The 17645-nt window shown below is 46.3% G+C and overlaps 1 protein-coding gene across 5 annotated transcripts in view; it reads left to right on the top strand.

Annotated features, from left to right (window-relative positions):
- Nucleotides 1-17358, top strand: part of IRX5 (iroquois homeobox 5) — a 29445-nt gene extending 12087 nt beyond the window's left edge. For 3 of the 5 annotated variants that reach the window (XM_081869950.1, XM_081869949.1, XM_081869953.1), the window contains exon 4: nucleotides 1621-2076. In XM_081869950.1, the coding sequence (XP_081726076.1) occupies nucleotides 1621-1823 (203 nt within the window). In that variant the 3' untranslated portion in view covers nucleotides 1824-2076. Of the gene's footprint in view, nucleotides 1-1620; nucleotides 2077-9350; nucleotides 9562-16822 lie in introns of those variants that run through there. The other 2 variants (XM_081869951.1, XM_081869952.1) reach the window with 2 other exon arrangements.
- The last annotated feature ends 287 nt before the right edge of the window (nucleotides 17359-17645 follow it).

Here is a 17645-nt window from a genome sequence, read left to right as displayed (position 1 = left end):
ATTCCCATCAGCCTCAGCCAACCGGTCCAAAGGTCAGGGATGACCGGAACTGTAGTCTAACAATATCTAGAGGGTCATACTCCCAGCAAACTAGTTTAACCGAAATATTTCTACGTGTGTCTGACCCCGTGTATGTTTGCATGGACGTGAATCGCAGATTAACTAGTGCTTCCTTCCTGAATGGGAGAAGCGGGAGGCCCTGAGAACGTATTCGGAAGCGGTTTCCAAACTGTTAAAAAGAAAAAAAGAAAACAACTATTTCAAGGAAAGGCGCAGAAGGCAGAGGAGCAAACTACCATGTAAACGCAACTGCTCTGGTTTAGGCGACCCTCTCTGGGACTCCTGAGGGGCTCGTTTAGAGAGGTGCTGCCCAAGAAGAACAGATTTACTCTATAAAGACTAACCTAACCCTCTGGATTCAAAGGGAGTGGAGGCTTAATTGGTGATGAAAAGGTAAAAATAGGAAAGTGGTTCTCTCCCCCACCTGCCGCGCCCCATCTTTTAAAGGGAGGAAGAAACTTCCCCACCAAGAATAGGGCTCTATTGTCTGACATTTCCTCGGAGTTTATGATCATTTAAACCACCTGCAACGAACAGATCCGTAACAAGGAAAACTAATCCAAAGGGATTTTTAAACTCCTCTTGATGTCAGATTCAGTTTGCGCTTTGCAAAACGCCCTTAACAATGCAATCCTATGCGTGTCTGCACAGAAGTAAGTCCCACCAAGTTCAAATGGACCCCTTGGCTAGGGAAGTGTGCCCGGGATTGCAGTCCAGACCTTCAGTCCTTTGTGTACTTTACCCTGGAGTAAACCCTGTTGGACTCAGTGGGATATATTTCCGAGTAAAATGCAGATAGGATTGGGCCGATTTTTTTTTAGGGCCCTCGAATACTTATTATTATATATAAAAAATAAGTACCGTAAATAACGCGAATGTTACTATTTTTTAAAGGCTGCGATCCTGTGTACACTTATTCAGGAAGATACCTCCTTTAAAGCGGTAGGAAAACCTGGACAGGATAGAGTTGCTTAAAGATGCAATTCTAGGCAGTATTTATTTAATAATAATAATAATAATAATAATAATAATAATAATAATAATAATAATAATAAAAATAAAAATAAATAAATCCCGCAGAGTCCGTCTCCCTCCCACTCCGCATTTTATCTTCACTACAGCCTTGCAAGGTAAGTTAGAGAAGGAGACTCGAAGCAGGGTCAAGTGAGCTTCACAGGTATGAGCCGAGAATTGACCCTTAGCTAAGTCCCCTTCCACATCCCAAACTTTCTTTGTCCACTTCTCCACACCCTAGTTAGGCACAAGTCCAATTGCTCTCAGTAATACTTTTTTACGAGTAAACACCCACAGGAACCATCTCGACAGATCTGCGGTGACAGAGTGAGAGCTCTCTACTTCAAGCCCTTACGCTTTCAAACCTTGCCTAAACCCATTGATTTGCTTCGAATGGTCTGCGAATATGGGGAATTGGATGTTCTGACTGAAGTGGTATTATAAAAGAGATTTGGGGAAGGGGAAAGGGAGCTTGGGCATACACACATGCGCACACGTGTCAGGGGATGAGGATCCCCCTTTACCCCTTAAATCTTCTCCACTCAGATGCTGACTCCGGCTTGAGTTCCGAAAGGTTAACATCCGAGTTCCCACGCACACCCGGTTCCAGAGCTAGACCCGAATTTAAAATGATCTCCAGAGAGCGTTCCCCGCTTTTAGTGATTGCGTATTACTGTCATTCCCGATGTTTTATTGTGACTACATTGATTCGAATTCTACTTCGCTTTATTGTGGAGTGTGTGTGGTGATGAATCTGGGATCTAGTTTTCCTTTGCGTGCAGTCCTTGAAACGCTATGGTGAAAACGAAGGGTCATTCGGGTTCGGAGGATTCGTATTGAAACCGATTTCACGCCAGTTTCTAGGCACACTTACCCAATGAGGATAAAGGATGCTGCCGGCTTCGAAGATCATCCGCTCTCTGGCTCCAGTGGCCTGAGGGCCGGTGGGAATATATTTTCCACTCTTGTTTAAAGGCAGTATGAATAAAAGATGGTTCCGTAGCCTCCAAATTGTTTTATTCACACGCTGCTTTCAGGGTTGAGGGGGAAACAGGGAGAGTTTGTCATGCTCTAGCAAGAAAAAGGGAAAGAGGAGAGAAATCCCTGCTCCAAAAAAGAGAGTATATATTAGCTTTTATGCAACCAGCTCCCAAAACAGCTGTTTCCCCAATGCCAAAGATATCCACAAAGACTGAGTTGGGGGGGGGGAGGATGGAGGGAGATATTCTAGGGGGCTTGGGTAACTAAACTCAAATCGGTTTCGTTTGCATTTAAATCACACGGATTGCAACGGGATTTCTTCTGAGTGAAGCTCAGGAGACTTTCTGATTCCCTCCCACGGACTGACACCGGTTTTCATCCAGCAAGGAGCCAGGCACCATACAGGAGTTAGTGGATATTTACTTCGGTTTAGCTCCCCTTAAGTTCGATTAGACTAATCCGAACTGGTTTCGGAGGAAGACGGCTGCGGTAGGGGAAAAAACTGGGCATCTCCAAAGCAAAAAACGCAAGAGATTTCTTGCTAATAAACTGCAAGGCTTAAGCGTCAAAGGCAAAGAGGAATATTTACACCTAAGTTGGGCTGTGGTGACCTTGGTCTTGCCTGTTTCTTCCAAACAAGCAACAGGAGTGAGGGTTTCTGGACTTAGCTCTGGGAGCGACATCCTGTGGCCTTGGCCAGTGTGTTGTGCTCTCACGTTCATAATCTTCATGAGTGGCCTACCTCACAGGGCTGTTGTGAGGACAAGCACAATAAAGACAGCAAAGTCCTTTGCGAGGTGAACATCTTTTGAGAGTGGCAGTTGCCTAGCAAATAAAGTAGGCCTATAGGCTTCAAGTGAGCTGCGGTGTAACTACTGTTCCGTTAGTAGAAACTGACTCAAGGATTGGGTAGTCTATGCAGGAGTGAAGAAGGGCTGCATAGATTCGTGCATCTTCTCCATCCTGCAACGGTTGTCTACATTTAGCAATGTAGAAAACTTTGGTCTCTTGCTGTCATGAGGACTAGAAACGCTGGTTTGGGGCGCGGGGAGCAGGAAGGCAGGAATAAAACGCAACACAGCACTGCATGGATTTTACGGAAAGCCAGGATGCCCATTGGGCAGGGAAAATATTTCAACTGTTTGGTTCTAATGGCGTTTATTGATTTCTCCCAATTTAAAGAAACCAGTGCGCACTCGCTTCTCGCGCAGCAGCAGACAGACGTCCGTCCTGCTAGTTCCGGTCCTGTGCTGTTGGTAGCTTTTTTTGGTAGCTAAAAAGGTAACGGGACCCCTGACCGTTAGGTCCAGTCGCAGACGGCTCTGGGGTTGTGGCGCTCATCTCACTTTACTGGCCGTGGTAGCGGTGTACAGCTTCCACGTCATGTGGCTAGCATGATAAGCCACTTCTGGCGAACCAGAGCAGCGCACAGAAACGCCTTTTACCTTCCCCCGGAGCGGTACCTAATTATCTACTTGCATTGGTGTGCTTTCGAACTGCTAGGTGGGCAGGAGCAGTGCCCGAACAACTGGAGTTCACCCCTTCGCAAGGATTCGAACCGCTGACCTTCTGATGGGCAAGCCCTTGCCACCAATTATCTCTTGCCCTCTTTGGCACATCTTATGCTCAAACACTCCTCCGACTTGGTCCTCTCCTGGGGAGAAAAGGAAGAAGCGGGGAGGTGGAATACCACATGTACTAAGGATATATAATACTCATATAATAAATTAAACTAATCAAGTTTACGGGGAAAACTTCTCTCTTCCAGCCTCCAAAAAGGAGGACGATTTTTGTTCACTTATTATTATTATTATTATTAATCATCATCATCTTGATCACAAGAAAGCAGCGAACTCGAATAAAGTCACACGCACCCCGCCCAGGAATCAACAATGTAAAAGAGCACGATCCAGCCAGCCTGGAACCCTTTTTGTAGCCTAGATCCGATGTGTGTTTACTCAGAACTAACCTAAGGATTGTAAACTAACACTTTGGAGTTTACCACTCCTACCAGGTAAGTGGGTTGAACAACCCTTTCAGTGAGAGCCAGCAGAGATCTGAGAGAAGGGGGGCGGTGGGGAACGTGCCAGGTAATCTTATGCAGGTTTATTCAGAAGTAAGTCCGTCTGGGTTCAACGGGCTTGCTCCCAAGGAAGGGTGCCAGTCCAACCTCGACTCCAGTTGGAACACTTTTCAGATCCATTACTTGGCCTGAGAGATCCTAAAGGAGGAACCGATAGATAGATGATAGATAGATAGATAGATAGATAGATGATAGATAGATAGATATAGATATAGATAGATAGATAGACCTGGTGCAGAGAGAATTAAGGAGAGTATTAGCTGCTTGGAGTTGAGCGGACCCCGAAATCTGTTTCATCCGCTGAACCGGCCTGGGCTCATTGATTGGAAGGTGCTGAAATTAAAAGCGTCCACTTTGAACCCGATCCACAGACAACTCGACTAATCCAAAGCCCAGGTATTTGGACTCAAACCGGATTCCCCACTCGCCACTTCCCAGAGAATCCCGGGAACATTGTAGTTTCTCAGAGAGTAGATAGACGACTCTTAGCAGACCACAGTTCCCAAGATTCTTTGTGGGGGCAGCATATCTCTTAAAGTGGTATATAATTATTCTTTGAGTGTATGATGTGGATGTGACATACTAATACAAAACGTCTTCTAGATCAGGCTTTCTCAACCTTGGCCCTCCAGATGTTTTGAGACTACAATTCCCATCATCCTTGACGACTGGTCCTGCTAGCTACGGATCTTGGGAGCTGCAGGCCAAAAACATCTGGAGGGCCGAGGTTGAGGAAGCATGTTCTAGATGATTGAAAAAGATATTAAATATCCAATTGCTTCAAAAGAGGGAGATGAGTTTAAGAACTTGTGGTAAGACAGCCATGGGCGTAGCCAGGTTTCTTTTGGTAGGGGGCAGAATCTCAGTTTGCTATGTATTTTTATTGATTGGGGGGGCAGCTGTCTCTCCCTGCCCCTCTTGGCTACACCCATGAAGACAGCCACCCAGAAACGTCACCCCCCCCCTCAACAGGCAACCCAAAGACTTGAGTCGATGCATATGAAATATGGCTCAGGCGATTTCCGCTGGACAAATGAACCGCACCTATTTTTAAAGGCGTTTTCTTTCTTCAAATCCCCGTGTTTGGCAAAAGGATCCGTTTCCCCATTGCATGACTCGGTGAAAGGACTGTCCTAATGCCTCTCTTGTTAGTGATGGTCATTCCAGGTGAACATATCCGGAATAAAATGCTCTAGTCTTTATTAGTGGGTTATCCTTGCAATCAGCGAGTTAACATGCGTTAAGATATCTGTAGCGTGAACGCGCGTTAAATACTCTTGCTTCTAGACTGAGCTGAGGTAGGTTCGGATTCACTGAAAGGGGTTCTGACGCTGTCTTTATTTGCACTGAAGTCAAACGTTCCTGGGGGTGAGGAAGGAGAAATTAAATAATCTGGCGCGCAGCTTTCCATTCTCGGAAGTCACTGGGCAACTAAAGTGAGTCCCCTGCCCCCCTTAAAAAAAGTCCTCCTTGGGTTAACGAGGTAGAGTTTCTATTCCAGCCTGAGCCTTCTAGGCTGTGAGACGCTTCAAAAACTCGGGAAAGTCCTCTTCTCGCTTGAGACGGGGGCTGCAAACTGAAATCGCTGGGGAGGGAGCAAAGTTTTGTTTGCTTTTAAAGAAATTAACAAAACAAGTGGGCGTTGTTGTTAATTGTGGTTTTTGTTGCACAGGCTGCCGCCAGACATTCTTTTGCTTCGAATTAACTAACCGCGAGAGAAACTCCCCCACCCCCCGCGCAGCCTCACTCTCGCCCGTCAAAACCTGGGGTCCCTAGAGCCGAATCGAATTCGGCTCACGACGTGTAAAGCGATAGCCATGACCTCCCCTAACCAACCACTTCTCTCCCCCTCCTCCCCGCTCCTTTTTTTTTTTACGTGACCTGCTTAGAGTATTAGGCCATCTGGACTTGGCAAGGCGCTAGACCGTCTCACACACAGACCCCTCCGCCTCCCCCCCCCAAACCCCCAAACCAGCTGCTTTTCCAAACGACCAATACGTTAATTCTTGACAGCACTGGCAATCCCCCCACCGCCACTTTCTAGTTCCTCATCACGATCATTTTGAAAAGGGAGAGGGAGCGCCCCACCCTCCCCGAACCTTGCAAACGAGTGGCAATTTTGAATTAGTGTGAGCATTAGAGACAATCTGGAAACACCCTCCCCTCTTCGCTCGTGGGGAGGGGAAGAGGCCGGTCCGTCCTATCTAGGGACATATATCTCCCCCCAGTTAGAGAGAGAGAGAGAGAGAGAGAGAGAGAGAAAGTGAAGTGGATCATTGCAGCCACAGAGGAGAATATGAGAGTCTGGGTTTTTATTGAATCATCAAATCCCCACGAACGGAGCTCTTAATTAATTTTGGGTGCGAGCAATGCAGCCCAGCTGTTTCCTTTGGAGTGGAGTTGTTCGGAGACAGACCCGCAGGAAGAAGGGAAAGTCTGCGGGCAGGCTGCTGCTTCCCCCTCCTCCATTCTCTCCCCCCACCCCGCCCCCCAGCGCCACGAAAGCGTATCCTAGCGTTCGGCCCTCTCCTCACGACCAAAAAAAGAAAAAGCCACTTGTAACTGACAGATGGCTGATTGTAGACTCGCATTCCTGCAGCCTCCTTACCTCTACAAGATGCGGGGAGGGGGAGATTGGTGAAAACCAAAGAACGATCGGTTTGGAAAGAAAGAAAGAAAGAAAGAAAGAAAGAAAGAAAGAAAGAAAGAGTCGTCAACAGGCTCATCACAGCTATCTGCCAATCACCCATTCCCACCACCCTTCTGAGTAATACCCCTCCCCACCTTCTCACTATATAGAAGGGTCTGGAAACTTCTGTTTCAGTGTATCTGAAGAAGTGTGCATGCACACGAAAGCTCATACCAAGAACTGACTTAGTTGGTCTTTAAGGTGCTACTGGAAGGAATTTGTTTTGTTTTGACTATGGCAGACCAACACGGCTACCTATCTGTAACTGGAAATATATATGATTAATATGATTTATTTTAGCATGCCTCCCCCCGCGCGTCTCTCTCTCTCTCTCTCTCTCTCTCTCTCTCTCTCTGTGTGTGTGTGTGTGCGCGCGCGCGCGCATATATGGGATGTTAAAATAAGTCACATTAACCAGATAGAATTTCCACTCCTCTCCTGGCCTTAATAATTCTGGGCACCGTGCATATCAAGTAAGTGAAGTGCTATTACAGGTTGATAAAACACAGGTATTTCAGTTGCAGAGTGGTACTTAATCATCTCCCCACGCCCCTCGGGAAAATGAAAGAGATTGAACTGGATCGGGTCCCTGACAAGAAAGCCAGTCTTTCTGATGGGAAAGAAACGGACTTTTAGTGCATAGCTGCTCTTAAGAGAAAGCCGTGGCCTTACTCAGAGAGAAAGAATGGGAGCTGGCCGGGAAAGAGCTGGGTTGTCATTTGTAAAACAACCATCTATAGGGGTCGTAGATTACCAAGAATTGCCATTGAGCTCTTAAGGCTGCAATCTTAAACGCACTCCTTAGCGGGAACCTACAGCAAAAGAGTTCAAAACCTTGAGTTGTGGAACAACTTTCTTTCTAAGCTAAGGCATGGACACAAAAGAAGTCGCAAGTTCCCGCCATCTGCAGGAGGTTACTCTTTTGAGACATTTTGTGTAACATCTTGCCTAGCGAAGATACTTGGAGAACGCGGAAGCTTGCCACAATTTTGTGACTTTTTATTGGTCTTAATAAGGTTTTGGCCAACCGTGGATTTGGGAGATTTCTTTTGCTACGGATCTATACGGTATCTTTGAGTTCTATATGCTTGCTCTAGTAGGCGCTCTGGGTTGGTGGACATAGCTGAAAGAGAGCTGCTATCCACAAAGCAGTTACAGCGATTTACTGAGCCTAAGCGTGCATTTTGATGAGAAAAATAATATTTAGGACACGATCCAGCCAAAGTTTGTAAAGCAGTTTTAAGTCCCATTGTAATCAGCGCATGCTGATTTAAATGTCTTCCTTCTGCGATCAGAGCAGGGAGAACTTTCCTTTAGCTCTCTCTATTTATAGCGACTTGCAAATGAATCCTGTATAGGTCTCGGGAGTAAATGCCGCTGTATTCAATGGGCCTCCCTCCCAAGTAGATGTGTGTTGTGTATATAGAGGATTGTAGATACGGGGTGCTTCAAAACATTCTGCATAGGTGTTCTCCGCAGCCCTTGCGACAACCCTGCAAGGAAGTCAAATCACTGTAAAGCAGAGGCGAGACTGAGAAAATTATAAACTTGCCTAGATGGCACTTCTGTTTTCCAATATAAGCCTGATGTGTCTCTGGCAATATACTGATAGCTAAAAGAGAAAAGGAACCCTAGAAAGGCGATAGCTTCTGTCGAGCAACTCCTCTCCCTGGTAACATATCAGTGCACGGGATGCTTCGCGACAAATAAGCAGCAGGTCCCTGTCCGCACGGAGCTTTCAGTCTATAAGCAGCTGTCGTGAAAAGTGCAGCGAGGGCAGTTTGAGAAATCCAAGTTTGGTTCATTGGGAAGTGAGCCGAGGCCATTCCTCTGGAAACCAGAGGCCACGTTTCCCTATTAAATAAGACCCTCTTGGAGAACAAACTTAAGGCTGAGATCCTGTGCAAACTTTCCTGGAATTAAGTCCCGTTAAACACACTGGGGCGTACGTCTGAGTAAATAAGGCTAGGGTCCCCCCCCCCATAGTTCAGATCACAGGGTTGAACTCCTAAGACAAACTTACCCACGTGCCCAAGGGCACGGCATCAAAATGCCCCCTCCTCTCTTTTGACAGCGCCACAGATAGTGAGCGGAGTAAAATAGGTGGTCAATTATAGCCTTTCCTTAAATAACTCCAGTAGCTAAGCTTTTAAATAAACCAAGAAACCCACATGCCCCTCAGGGCAAACTCTTGGGACAGAAGAATCGGCATATGATTCCTGCAGCTGTTGGGCAACTGGAGGCGGGACAGAGAGGTTTGAGGGGGGAGACACACACCGCACCGTGGTGATACAATCGTCACCTCCAGCCAGACACCGTCTATTAATAAGGTTTGCATTTGACCATCTAACACAGGGTTCTGAAAGAGGCGACACACGGTTCTCCCTCCACCCCAACTCCGTGATTTAAAAGTATTTGCAATCAACAAGGTTTCCTTTAAGACTCCTTTAAAATAACAAGCAGCATTTGACTCATCCTTGTGCTTTCGAGCACCCCAAGATTGTCTCTTTGTTGTTCATGCAGAGAAGCAACAGGAACGCGCGCCTTGAGGGCAGATCCTCCCCATGCTTCTCTGCAACCAGGAACACTGAACACCCCGACCCCAGGCCCTGCAGAGAGACAACAGAAATACCCACCCACCCCGCCCGCTAAAGCTCATTGAAAAGAGGAGAGCGCACAACAAGGCATCATGAAGTGAAACGGCGGAGAGCCCACTTTCTCAATGGTCTTTTCCCCCCTTTCTACAGTATTTATTTCTTTCCCCTGAATGCAGAGAAAGAATGCCTCGGCACAGAACTGGCAAATTAGACAAGCTAACTAATTCAAGATCAGACAAACAATGTTGGTGACCCCCCCCCCGCCCCCGTGTGTGTGTGTCTAAGAAGTCAAGAGCTAGACCTAAGCAGAGGATCCCCAATTTACTTCAATTTCTGAGAGGTTTACCTTCAGTGTAAAGTCTACATTGTGGCAATAAGGAGGGCTGTACACTTTGATTAAATACTTTAAAGATCCTCTATTATTTTGGCTTTTTAAAACAATTTAATTCGACGAATTAACTCATTCCATGTCTAACATGTCCAACATTGCGTCACTGCAACACAATTATCATTGAAGCATGCGCGAAGCCAAGGGAGGGGGGCAGGGGGCCGCTGCCCCCCCATACCAGGTAAATCAATAAAAATGCTTAACCTACTGAGGATCTGCCCCTCAACAGAAAGCCTTTCCCCCTAACATGAAGCCTGCCCCCCACAACATAAATCCTGGCCACGCCCATGCACTGAGGATTGGCGAAAAGTCCTCTCCCCCAGCATAAACCCACAGTTTAGACAACCAGACACCTCTGTCTGATTTTAAAGCCCTTTTTAAAAATCCAAGTACTGTACTGCCATTTCCCCTGGTTTATATAGGACGGATTGTGAAAGCATCCCCCCTCACAGTGACATCACACCTCCCTACGAATGTTAATTCGGAAGTAGGTCTCACCTAGCTCAATAGGACGGGCTCCCGGGTGCCACTCACGCACGCCATAGCAACAGAAAACATACAGTATTCCATACGATTAAATCACTTTATCGTAAGCCACCCCACGAACTTGTTTAATAGTGAAGGGCGTCGTACGCATCCCTTAAATAAAATCACAAAAGCGAGGATGTCATAATATCCTCTCGGTTTCTGTGAAGACAAGCCCCACCCAACTAGAAACCGCAGGCTTCTTACATACACCCAGGCACCAGCTCCGACGACATCAGTCGACCTCGCTTCAAAGCAAGTGCATTTTGAGGAGGTTAAGTATCAGTCTCGGCGCTCCTGGCAGCCCTTCATAAATACTGAGGAAGGGGAAATGGGTAGAAGAATATGGTGGCTTCCTGATTGTACACCTGTTGCTTATTTCAGATTCTGCTTTTTATTATGATAAAAAACCACACTTTTATTTATTTATATCAAAACTACAATATTTCAGTTCCAGCTCTAATATTAGGCAGAGTGAGGCATCTGCCTCCGGCAGCTGATATTGAGTGTCATGAAAGGGCAAGCAGTTAGTTAATTATTTAATTTAATATTGTTGTTTCATTATATATATATATATATATATATATATATATATATATACTCCCAAGGAAACGTCGAAAGCCCTGTATGGTTTTCTGCAGGCCTTATTTAAGTTAGTATTGCTTCATTTTCATTGCCAATGACAATGAAACGTAGGATCCCCACCCCACCCCTCGCTGGTATTAAGCAGGGTGAATTGTATACAAGCTACGCTCACTGAAATGAATGGACCTAAGTTGGTCGCGACCATTATTTTCAATGGGTATGCGCTGAGTATAATTTTGTTGGATATAATGCTCAGTACCTTGGTGCGTGGTGCATGTGTGTGTGTGTGCGCGCGCGCATGCTTGGAGAGGGGTCATTTGTTGTTCCGCGTCAGCCCGGCCCTGAATCCAATACCCACTTTCGTGAAAGTAAGCCTCTCTCACCTCCATGGAACTTGAAGCCGAGTCTGAAGTGCCTGGCCGCCCTAGCTATGCGGGTTTATCACGCCAACTATTACAGTATTTAAGAATAGGATCGCGCTGCTGCGCTCTTCTTCTTTACTGCTGAGATCCCGCCTGAATCCACGGAAGAACGCCTCCCCCCAACCCCCACATGCCACTCAATATACTCAAACCCTAACTTTATTCAATGTGGGTTGAATAAAGGCCCACAGTTGTCGTTCCTACATTATGGAATGTGGCGACTTTCTGGTTCTGGGACGATGGTTGAAACCTCTTTTTACAGTCTATGGGACCGCAGTGATTCTGAGCAAGGGATCTGAAGAACCTGAACAATGGTTAAACTCAAGTTAAGGAAGGGGAAGCCGAGCAGTGCCCTCCAGGAACACCCCAAAAGAACGATGCGTGTATTTTTCTGCTGTTTGCAAAGCTGTTCTTGAACTGTGACTAACCCCGATGCTAAAGCGCAGCCCTCCTCTAATAAAAGTGGTACTTGTAACAGAAACGCCTCCCCATTCCAGCCACCCACTTACTCAACTGTTACAATTAGTTTCGTGTTCCAGCTTGTATTCAGAAGCTGGGATCCGGGACTCAGACTGCTAAGGAAGGCATTCTCGGCTGTTGATTTATTCGCTTGCAAAGAGTTTTGATGTTTTGTGCCCCATAACATCTCTCCCCCCCAAAAAAGAAAACACACACACACACACACACACACACACACACACACGGCAAACCAAAAACTTTTTTGGATAGCTCTTTTGTCCCCCAACCGCCCTGAATTTCTTGGTGGATTCACCGAGTAAAAGAGAAGCAGAACCAAGCAGGTTATTAGAAGTTATGGGGCTATTTTTTTTTTCTTTTTTTGGCAAGGGACATTTGTTTGTACAAACACCCTAGCGCCGCCGCCGCCGCCTTTCCCCCTCTTCGCTCTTGTCTTGATGGATACAAATTTAAATGTGCACTTATTTAATTGGATCAGGTCCCGTGATAAAATAGATAAACGGCTCCCCGTTTGCCAAGTTATTTCCAGAAGCACGCAGTCATGCGAGGAAGGAAAATTAACCGAGAGAAGAGGAGGCGCACCGTACTTAAGTTACACCTCGGGTCTAGACTGCTGCAGAGAAAGCAGTCCCCTAGCCTATTTTAATCTCTCTCTCTCTCTTTCTCGTCCCTGTTTATTAGAACAAGCGGATTTCAGAGATAGAGAACCGGGGAACCCCATTTCTAAGGCTGCCATCCTAAACAGAGTAAGGGACTCCTTCTGGCTGAGCACAGCAGGCCTTTCTTTCCAGTAAACCTGCACGTAAAGCGATTTTACTTTCTCTCCCCGAACGTTCCACTTAGACGTTCCGCCGAGAGTTCCATCCGACGCTTCCGTGTTCCTATCCAAATTCTTGGGTTAATCTACCTTGAATGCCCCATTGGAGGCGGGGGGGGGGGGAAGAGAGAGAAATCGCAGAAGCTCTTGAAGCATGCATTGGCTAGCTCCCTACCTAAATACATTTTCTCATAAATCCCCTTTGACATCAGCCGGTGGGACTGTCTAAGAAACGAAAATGAGCACACTGCAGCTTTATTTCGTAGAGAATTCAAGCTCTGGGCACTTAATGTATACCTTTTTAGAGGTTTCCACCCCCCTAAAACAGGTAATTAATACTCTCTCTCTCTTCTCTCCCCCTTCCCAGTTCTCTCCCTTTCCGTCTTTTTGCCTTGTTCCTTTCTGTGTTGTACATACTTATGCAGGAAAAGCTAACAGATGGTTATTGATACAAACATGGTTTCTGTTGCTAAAGGCCTCTCCAAAACAAATTTTGCCGGCTGAATGCCAATGTATGCATGTTGGCTGGTGACAGCTGATTAGTACAGTGATTTACGGCCAAGTTTCTTCTATTCCACCCCCCCACCCCCCCAAAAGAGATGATACTGTCAAAGGCAGCAATTTAGGGGAAAAAAGATAAGACAGCACACCCCAGAGGCTTTCTGTAAAACCACCCAACAAATCTAAACCTACACTACAAATACCTGAAACACTGGAGCAATCAATTGGTCACAGATTAAATACAGTCTCTATTACGACTTTCCCTGGCAATCCGTTACTTCTGACAATAGCAGCCTCTAGATTTATGTAACTGCCCCTCACCTGTCCACCCGGCTAACAGTGTGTATATTTCAAAGTGCTGCAGCAAAGAGAGATTGGTTGCATTGCCATCCCTTCCTCCTTCGCTGCTGAGCCCCTGGAATGAGATGAAGGCTGCAATTCAGAAAGCACAGATCACTGATGAGTAGTTCCCAGTGATTTCAAGTGGTGGGGGTGGGGGTGGGGGAGGCAAGGAAGTGGCACAAGCCTAAGTGTGTAGGCCTAGCAATGAGCCAGAGTGGAAGGGCAGAACATCAGCAGTGCCATCCTGGGACAGAGCACTGGCCTATGGATTCCTGGCATTGACCAGCTGGTAGAGACAAGGTGCTTTTTTTCACAGACAGAGCATCTTTTTAAAGAGGACATAGGAAAAGCTCATCCTCCTGTATTTCTGGTTACATGTGACCCATCGCTCCCAACAGTCATTATGCGGCATGTAAAATTAATTGCAATGAACGTTCTTAAAAGACACTGCTTTGGGGCAATTTAATACTAGGCTAATACAGATCAACCTTATGCAACCTAGAAACAAACTGTGGTTAGGTACACATTGGCAGCTTGAAACGTTGTGAGGCCTCTCTTTCTCTCCCGCCCCCTGCCCGCCTGTTTTCAAGTCACATTTTTACATGGCTGTTCTCCCATCCCTGCAACATTCCCTCCAAACTCCTCTTCAATGCAGCTCTCATCTGCACATGCTCAATGGATGTTTCAGACATGCACACCTCAACTTGCATTTTCAAACTGAATGGTAACTGCTTTGAGGGGACGCACATCCAAAAGTAAGCTTTCTCAAAAAACTGCAGGATACTTACGGATTGTGGTTAGTGTTGGCAGCTTCAGATATCAGCAGAGGAGTGCACTGGAGCAGCCCTGCAAACACATAGGATAAAACGAAGGTGTGCCATGTCCACTGCAAATGAACCCGGTCGCAGACTACATGCTAAGGTACATGCACACAGGCTTTACATGTAGCAGGTCCAAGCTTTTTATAACCTGCAATCTCCAGTTAGGAGAATCAGATAGGAGGCAGTAAGAAAGATCTCTGTCTTAGTTTGTGTACACACAGCACATCTGAAACACATTTAAAGCATATCGCCTACTAAAGAATCCTGGGAACTGTAGTTTGTTAAGGGTGCTGATAATTGTAGCTCTGTGAGGGGTAAACTTCAGTTCCCATGATTATTATTTTTTTGGGTGGGGGTGTGCTTTAAATGTATAGTGCTTACCTAGACTCAGAAAAAGATCTGAGACTCTGAACTGTTCTTTACTAAGCTGGATGGACTAATGGCAGTCTGACCTGGAATAAGGTAGCTCTCTGTGTTTCTGTTCCTGGAACTGGTCCTTATTATATATGGTCCAGTGTCATCATTACCACTTGAAATGTCTCTCTCTTCCATCAGTGACGCTCAATAAAAAAAATAAAAATGAATTCTCCTGTTCCTCCTTAACCCTCAGCCCCCCTTTTCATTTTTACCCCTTTTCTTCACAAATAAAGCTTTTGCTTGGCAATAAAGCCCAATGTCTCTGGTCTTCAGATCATCCTCTTTGGCTCTTTCCAGCCAAAAACCAGCGACAAAAACTATGTGAAGTCATTGTTTGCAGGAAGGTTCCAAAAGGCCTGATTTATTAGCTTGTCAAGGGGAGCATTGTTGAGGAAGGCAATCAGAAAGCACTTACCTAGCAAAACTAAAATTACTGCCTTTTCACCCGCTAATTTGTATAACTCCCATGGAGGAACTTGGGAAGTGTTTGATGAGGCATAAAATGATGATTAATGAATTTATTGGCCCGTTGCTCATCAAATAGGGGTAGTATATCTTCCCTCTATTGGGCGGTTGGTTCCAGCAGCGATGTGGCTGCAGAGAGCTAGGCCGAAGTGGATCTCCTTTCCTGGAGTCTCTCTCCCCCCCCCTTTTAACCTGCCTGACCTGAAGAATACCTTGCATGTAACAGAGGCAACGACAGGGAATGGCAATCCACAAAAGGCCCGTTTGATTGGGTGGTAAATGAGAAATGTGAAGACAAGTGGCTGCGGGGAAGGGTGGTCTGCTCAGTTTTCAATCACTCTGACTACTGAAGAAGCGAAGAATGCAGAAACCAGATAAGGTGTGAGAAGCAAGAGGGGAAGGGGGGGGTGGAGAAAAAGAGAGAGGAATGGACAAACCAATTTTAAACTTTCATAAAGGAACTGGCCAAAGCGCTCGATTGTTGCTATAATGAAAGAGGCAAAGGCAGAAATGGAATTCTTTTGGCAAGACCGCCATTTTCACAAAGCGGTCTTCTTAGATGTCACAAAATCCTGGGCACCTCTGCCCTAAATATTGGGTTGATGAGGGCTGGGCCCTAGACGGGAAGGCGCCCTTGGATGAGGCCCTGGCTGCATGCCTCCCCTCTGGGTTCACCCCCCTGGCATGGATCAGTGCCCCTCCCTCCCTCTTCCTCCTCCACTCTTTGACGCAGGCCTGAAGGCAGATGTAACAAAGCACCAAGGGATAGGAGTATGTGACCAAAGTCCTGTTTTCCCAATGAGTATTTCATATCAGCCAACAAGGCTACACTAGGTTGCAGACCCAACTCTTGCTTTTCATGTGCTACCTATTCACTTAGCCACACCACACCGCACCCTGTCACTTACCCAATTCACACCATTGCCTGGAAGTAGAGGGAGCAGTGCAGTGGTGCCTGATGTCTGTTGGAACTGGAAGGGCATAAGGCAGGAGGCCAACAGTAGGTGGAGCCAGAGTCAAGACCAGCAGAGCCAACTAATTCTAATTTTGTCCTTGTTCTCCTCTCTGTGGAGTTCTGCAAGGACAACACAGAGACTCAGGAGCAGGAAGCTGACAACCAGAGCCACCCTCTGGACTGGTTGTATATAAGAAGAGAGACAGGTGAGGGCTGGATGAGGGCAGAATGAGATTACTGCAGAGCAGTGTCCCATCCCTTCTAGGGAACCAGCCTTCCCTGGGACGATGAGCAGAAATCGCTGCTCCATTCTTCTTTTTCCTGAAACTGTTTATTCTCTTGTTGAGGAAGAAGGAATCAGGGATGACAGCAAGGAAGAAGAGTTGCAACTCAGGGTGGGGTGAGGTTGGGCACGGTGCTCCCTTTAGGGTTTGGCAGCTACCTGGCAACATTGACCCCTGATGTTGACCCTGGCATATAGGAGTACAATGGGTTTGAAAGCCTACTCCCCAGGGGCAGGAAGTCTCTAAGGACATGGGAGAATGGCTGGAGATGATTGGTAGATCCAATCTTTCTGAGGTCCATTGTCATAATGCCTCAGGCGATACTGTCGTGGGATGCCCTTTCCATTATCTCCAGGAAACTTTGCTTCATTAATTTGTCAAAGAATGTCCCTTTTTTAGGTGGACACCCAGCTGCACAAGGCACTGAGCACTGAACCAGCAAGTGGTTGGCCGGAATCCCTCACTCCCAAGTCATCTTTTTAAAGGTAGTGTGACCAACCGGAGACAGAGTCAGTCTCCTCTCTTCTCATACACTCCTCTCATACACTGATCTGGAGAAGAAGAAGAAGTGAGCCCTTCTGTGGTTGTAAGTATTTTAATCCTGGCATTGAACCATTGCAAAACTTGGAGGAAGAGCTTGGTCTGTCAAGTTGGCATGTCTGAAAGTTTTGAAAGGTCTTCATTCCAGTACAGCAAAAAATGCTGACAATAAACTCCAAGGTGATGCTTGCAAAACAAAAACAAGAAAACACACACACACACACACACCACCCTCCTCCTTTGACTAGATGAATCAGCTGCCCACCTTATGCTGAAGACTAGAAAACCTCCAGAAACCTCTGGCAAGAATTGGTGGTGAATTCAGGAGTGTATAGCCGAACAGAGACGCTCACCATAAACCATATGCTTTAAAAGTACAATAAAATATATAACCTATTGAGTTGGTCTGTGCTTTCTCTTTGGTTTTGGAATATTACATACTAATAAAATTAAACTGCCCGCATCAGTAAACAAGAGACTGTTTTGAATTTGCAGTACTGGCTGAAGCAACGATGAGGAACCTGTGGCCCTCCAGATGTTGTTGGACTCCAGCTCCCATCAGCCTCAGCCAGCATGGCCAGTGTTCATGGATGATGGGTGATAGTCCAGCAAGATCTGGAGGACCACAGACTCCCCATCTTGGGGCTAAAACAACATAATGTGTTTTACCGACACAGTGATA

This window comes from Podarcis erhardii (assembly GCF_964252035.2).
Source record: "Podarcis erhardii genome assembly, chromosome: 7".
NCBI lineage: Eukaryota > Metazoa > Chordata > Lepidosauria > Squamata > Lacertidae > Podarcis > Podarcis erhardii.
This window is presented reverse-complemented; position numbering and strand designations above follow the sequence as displayed.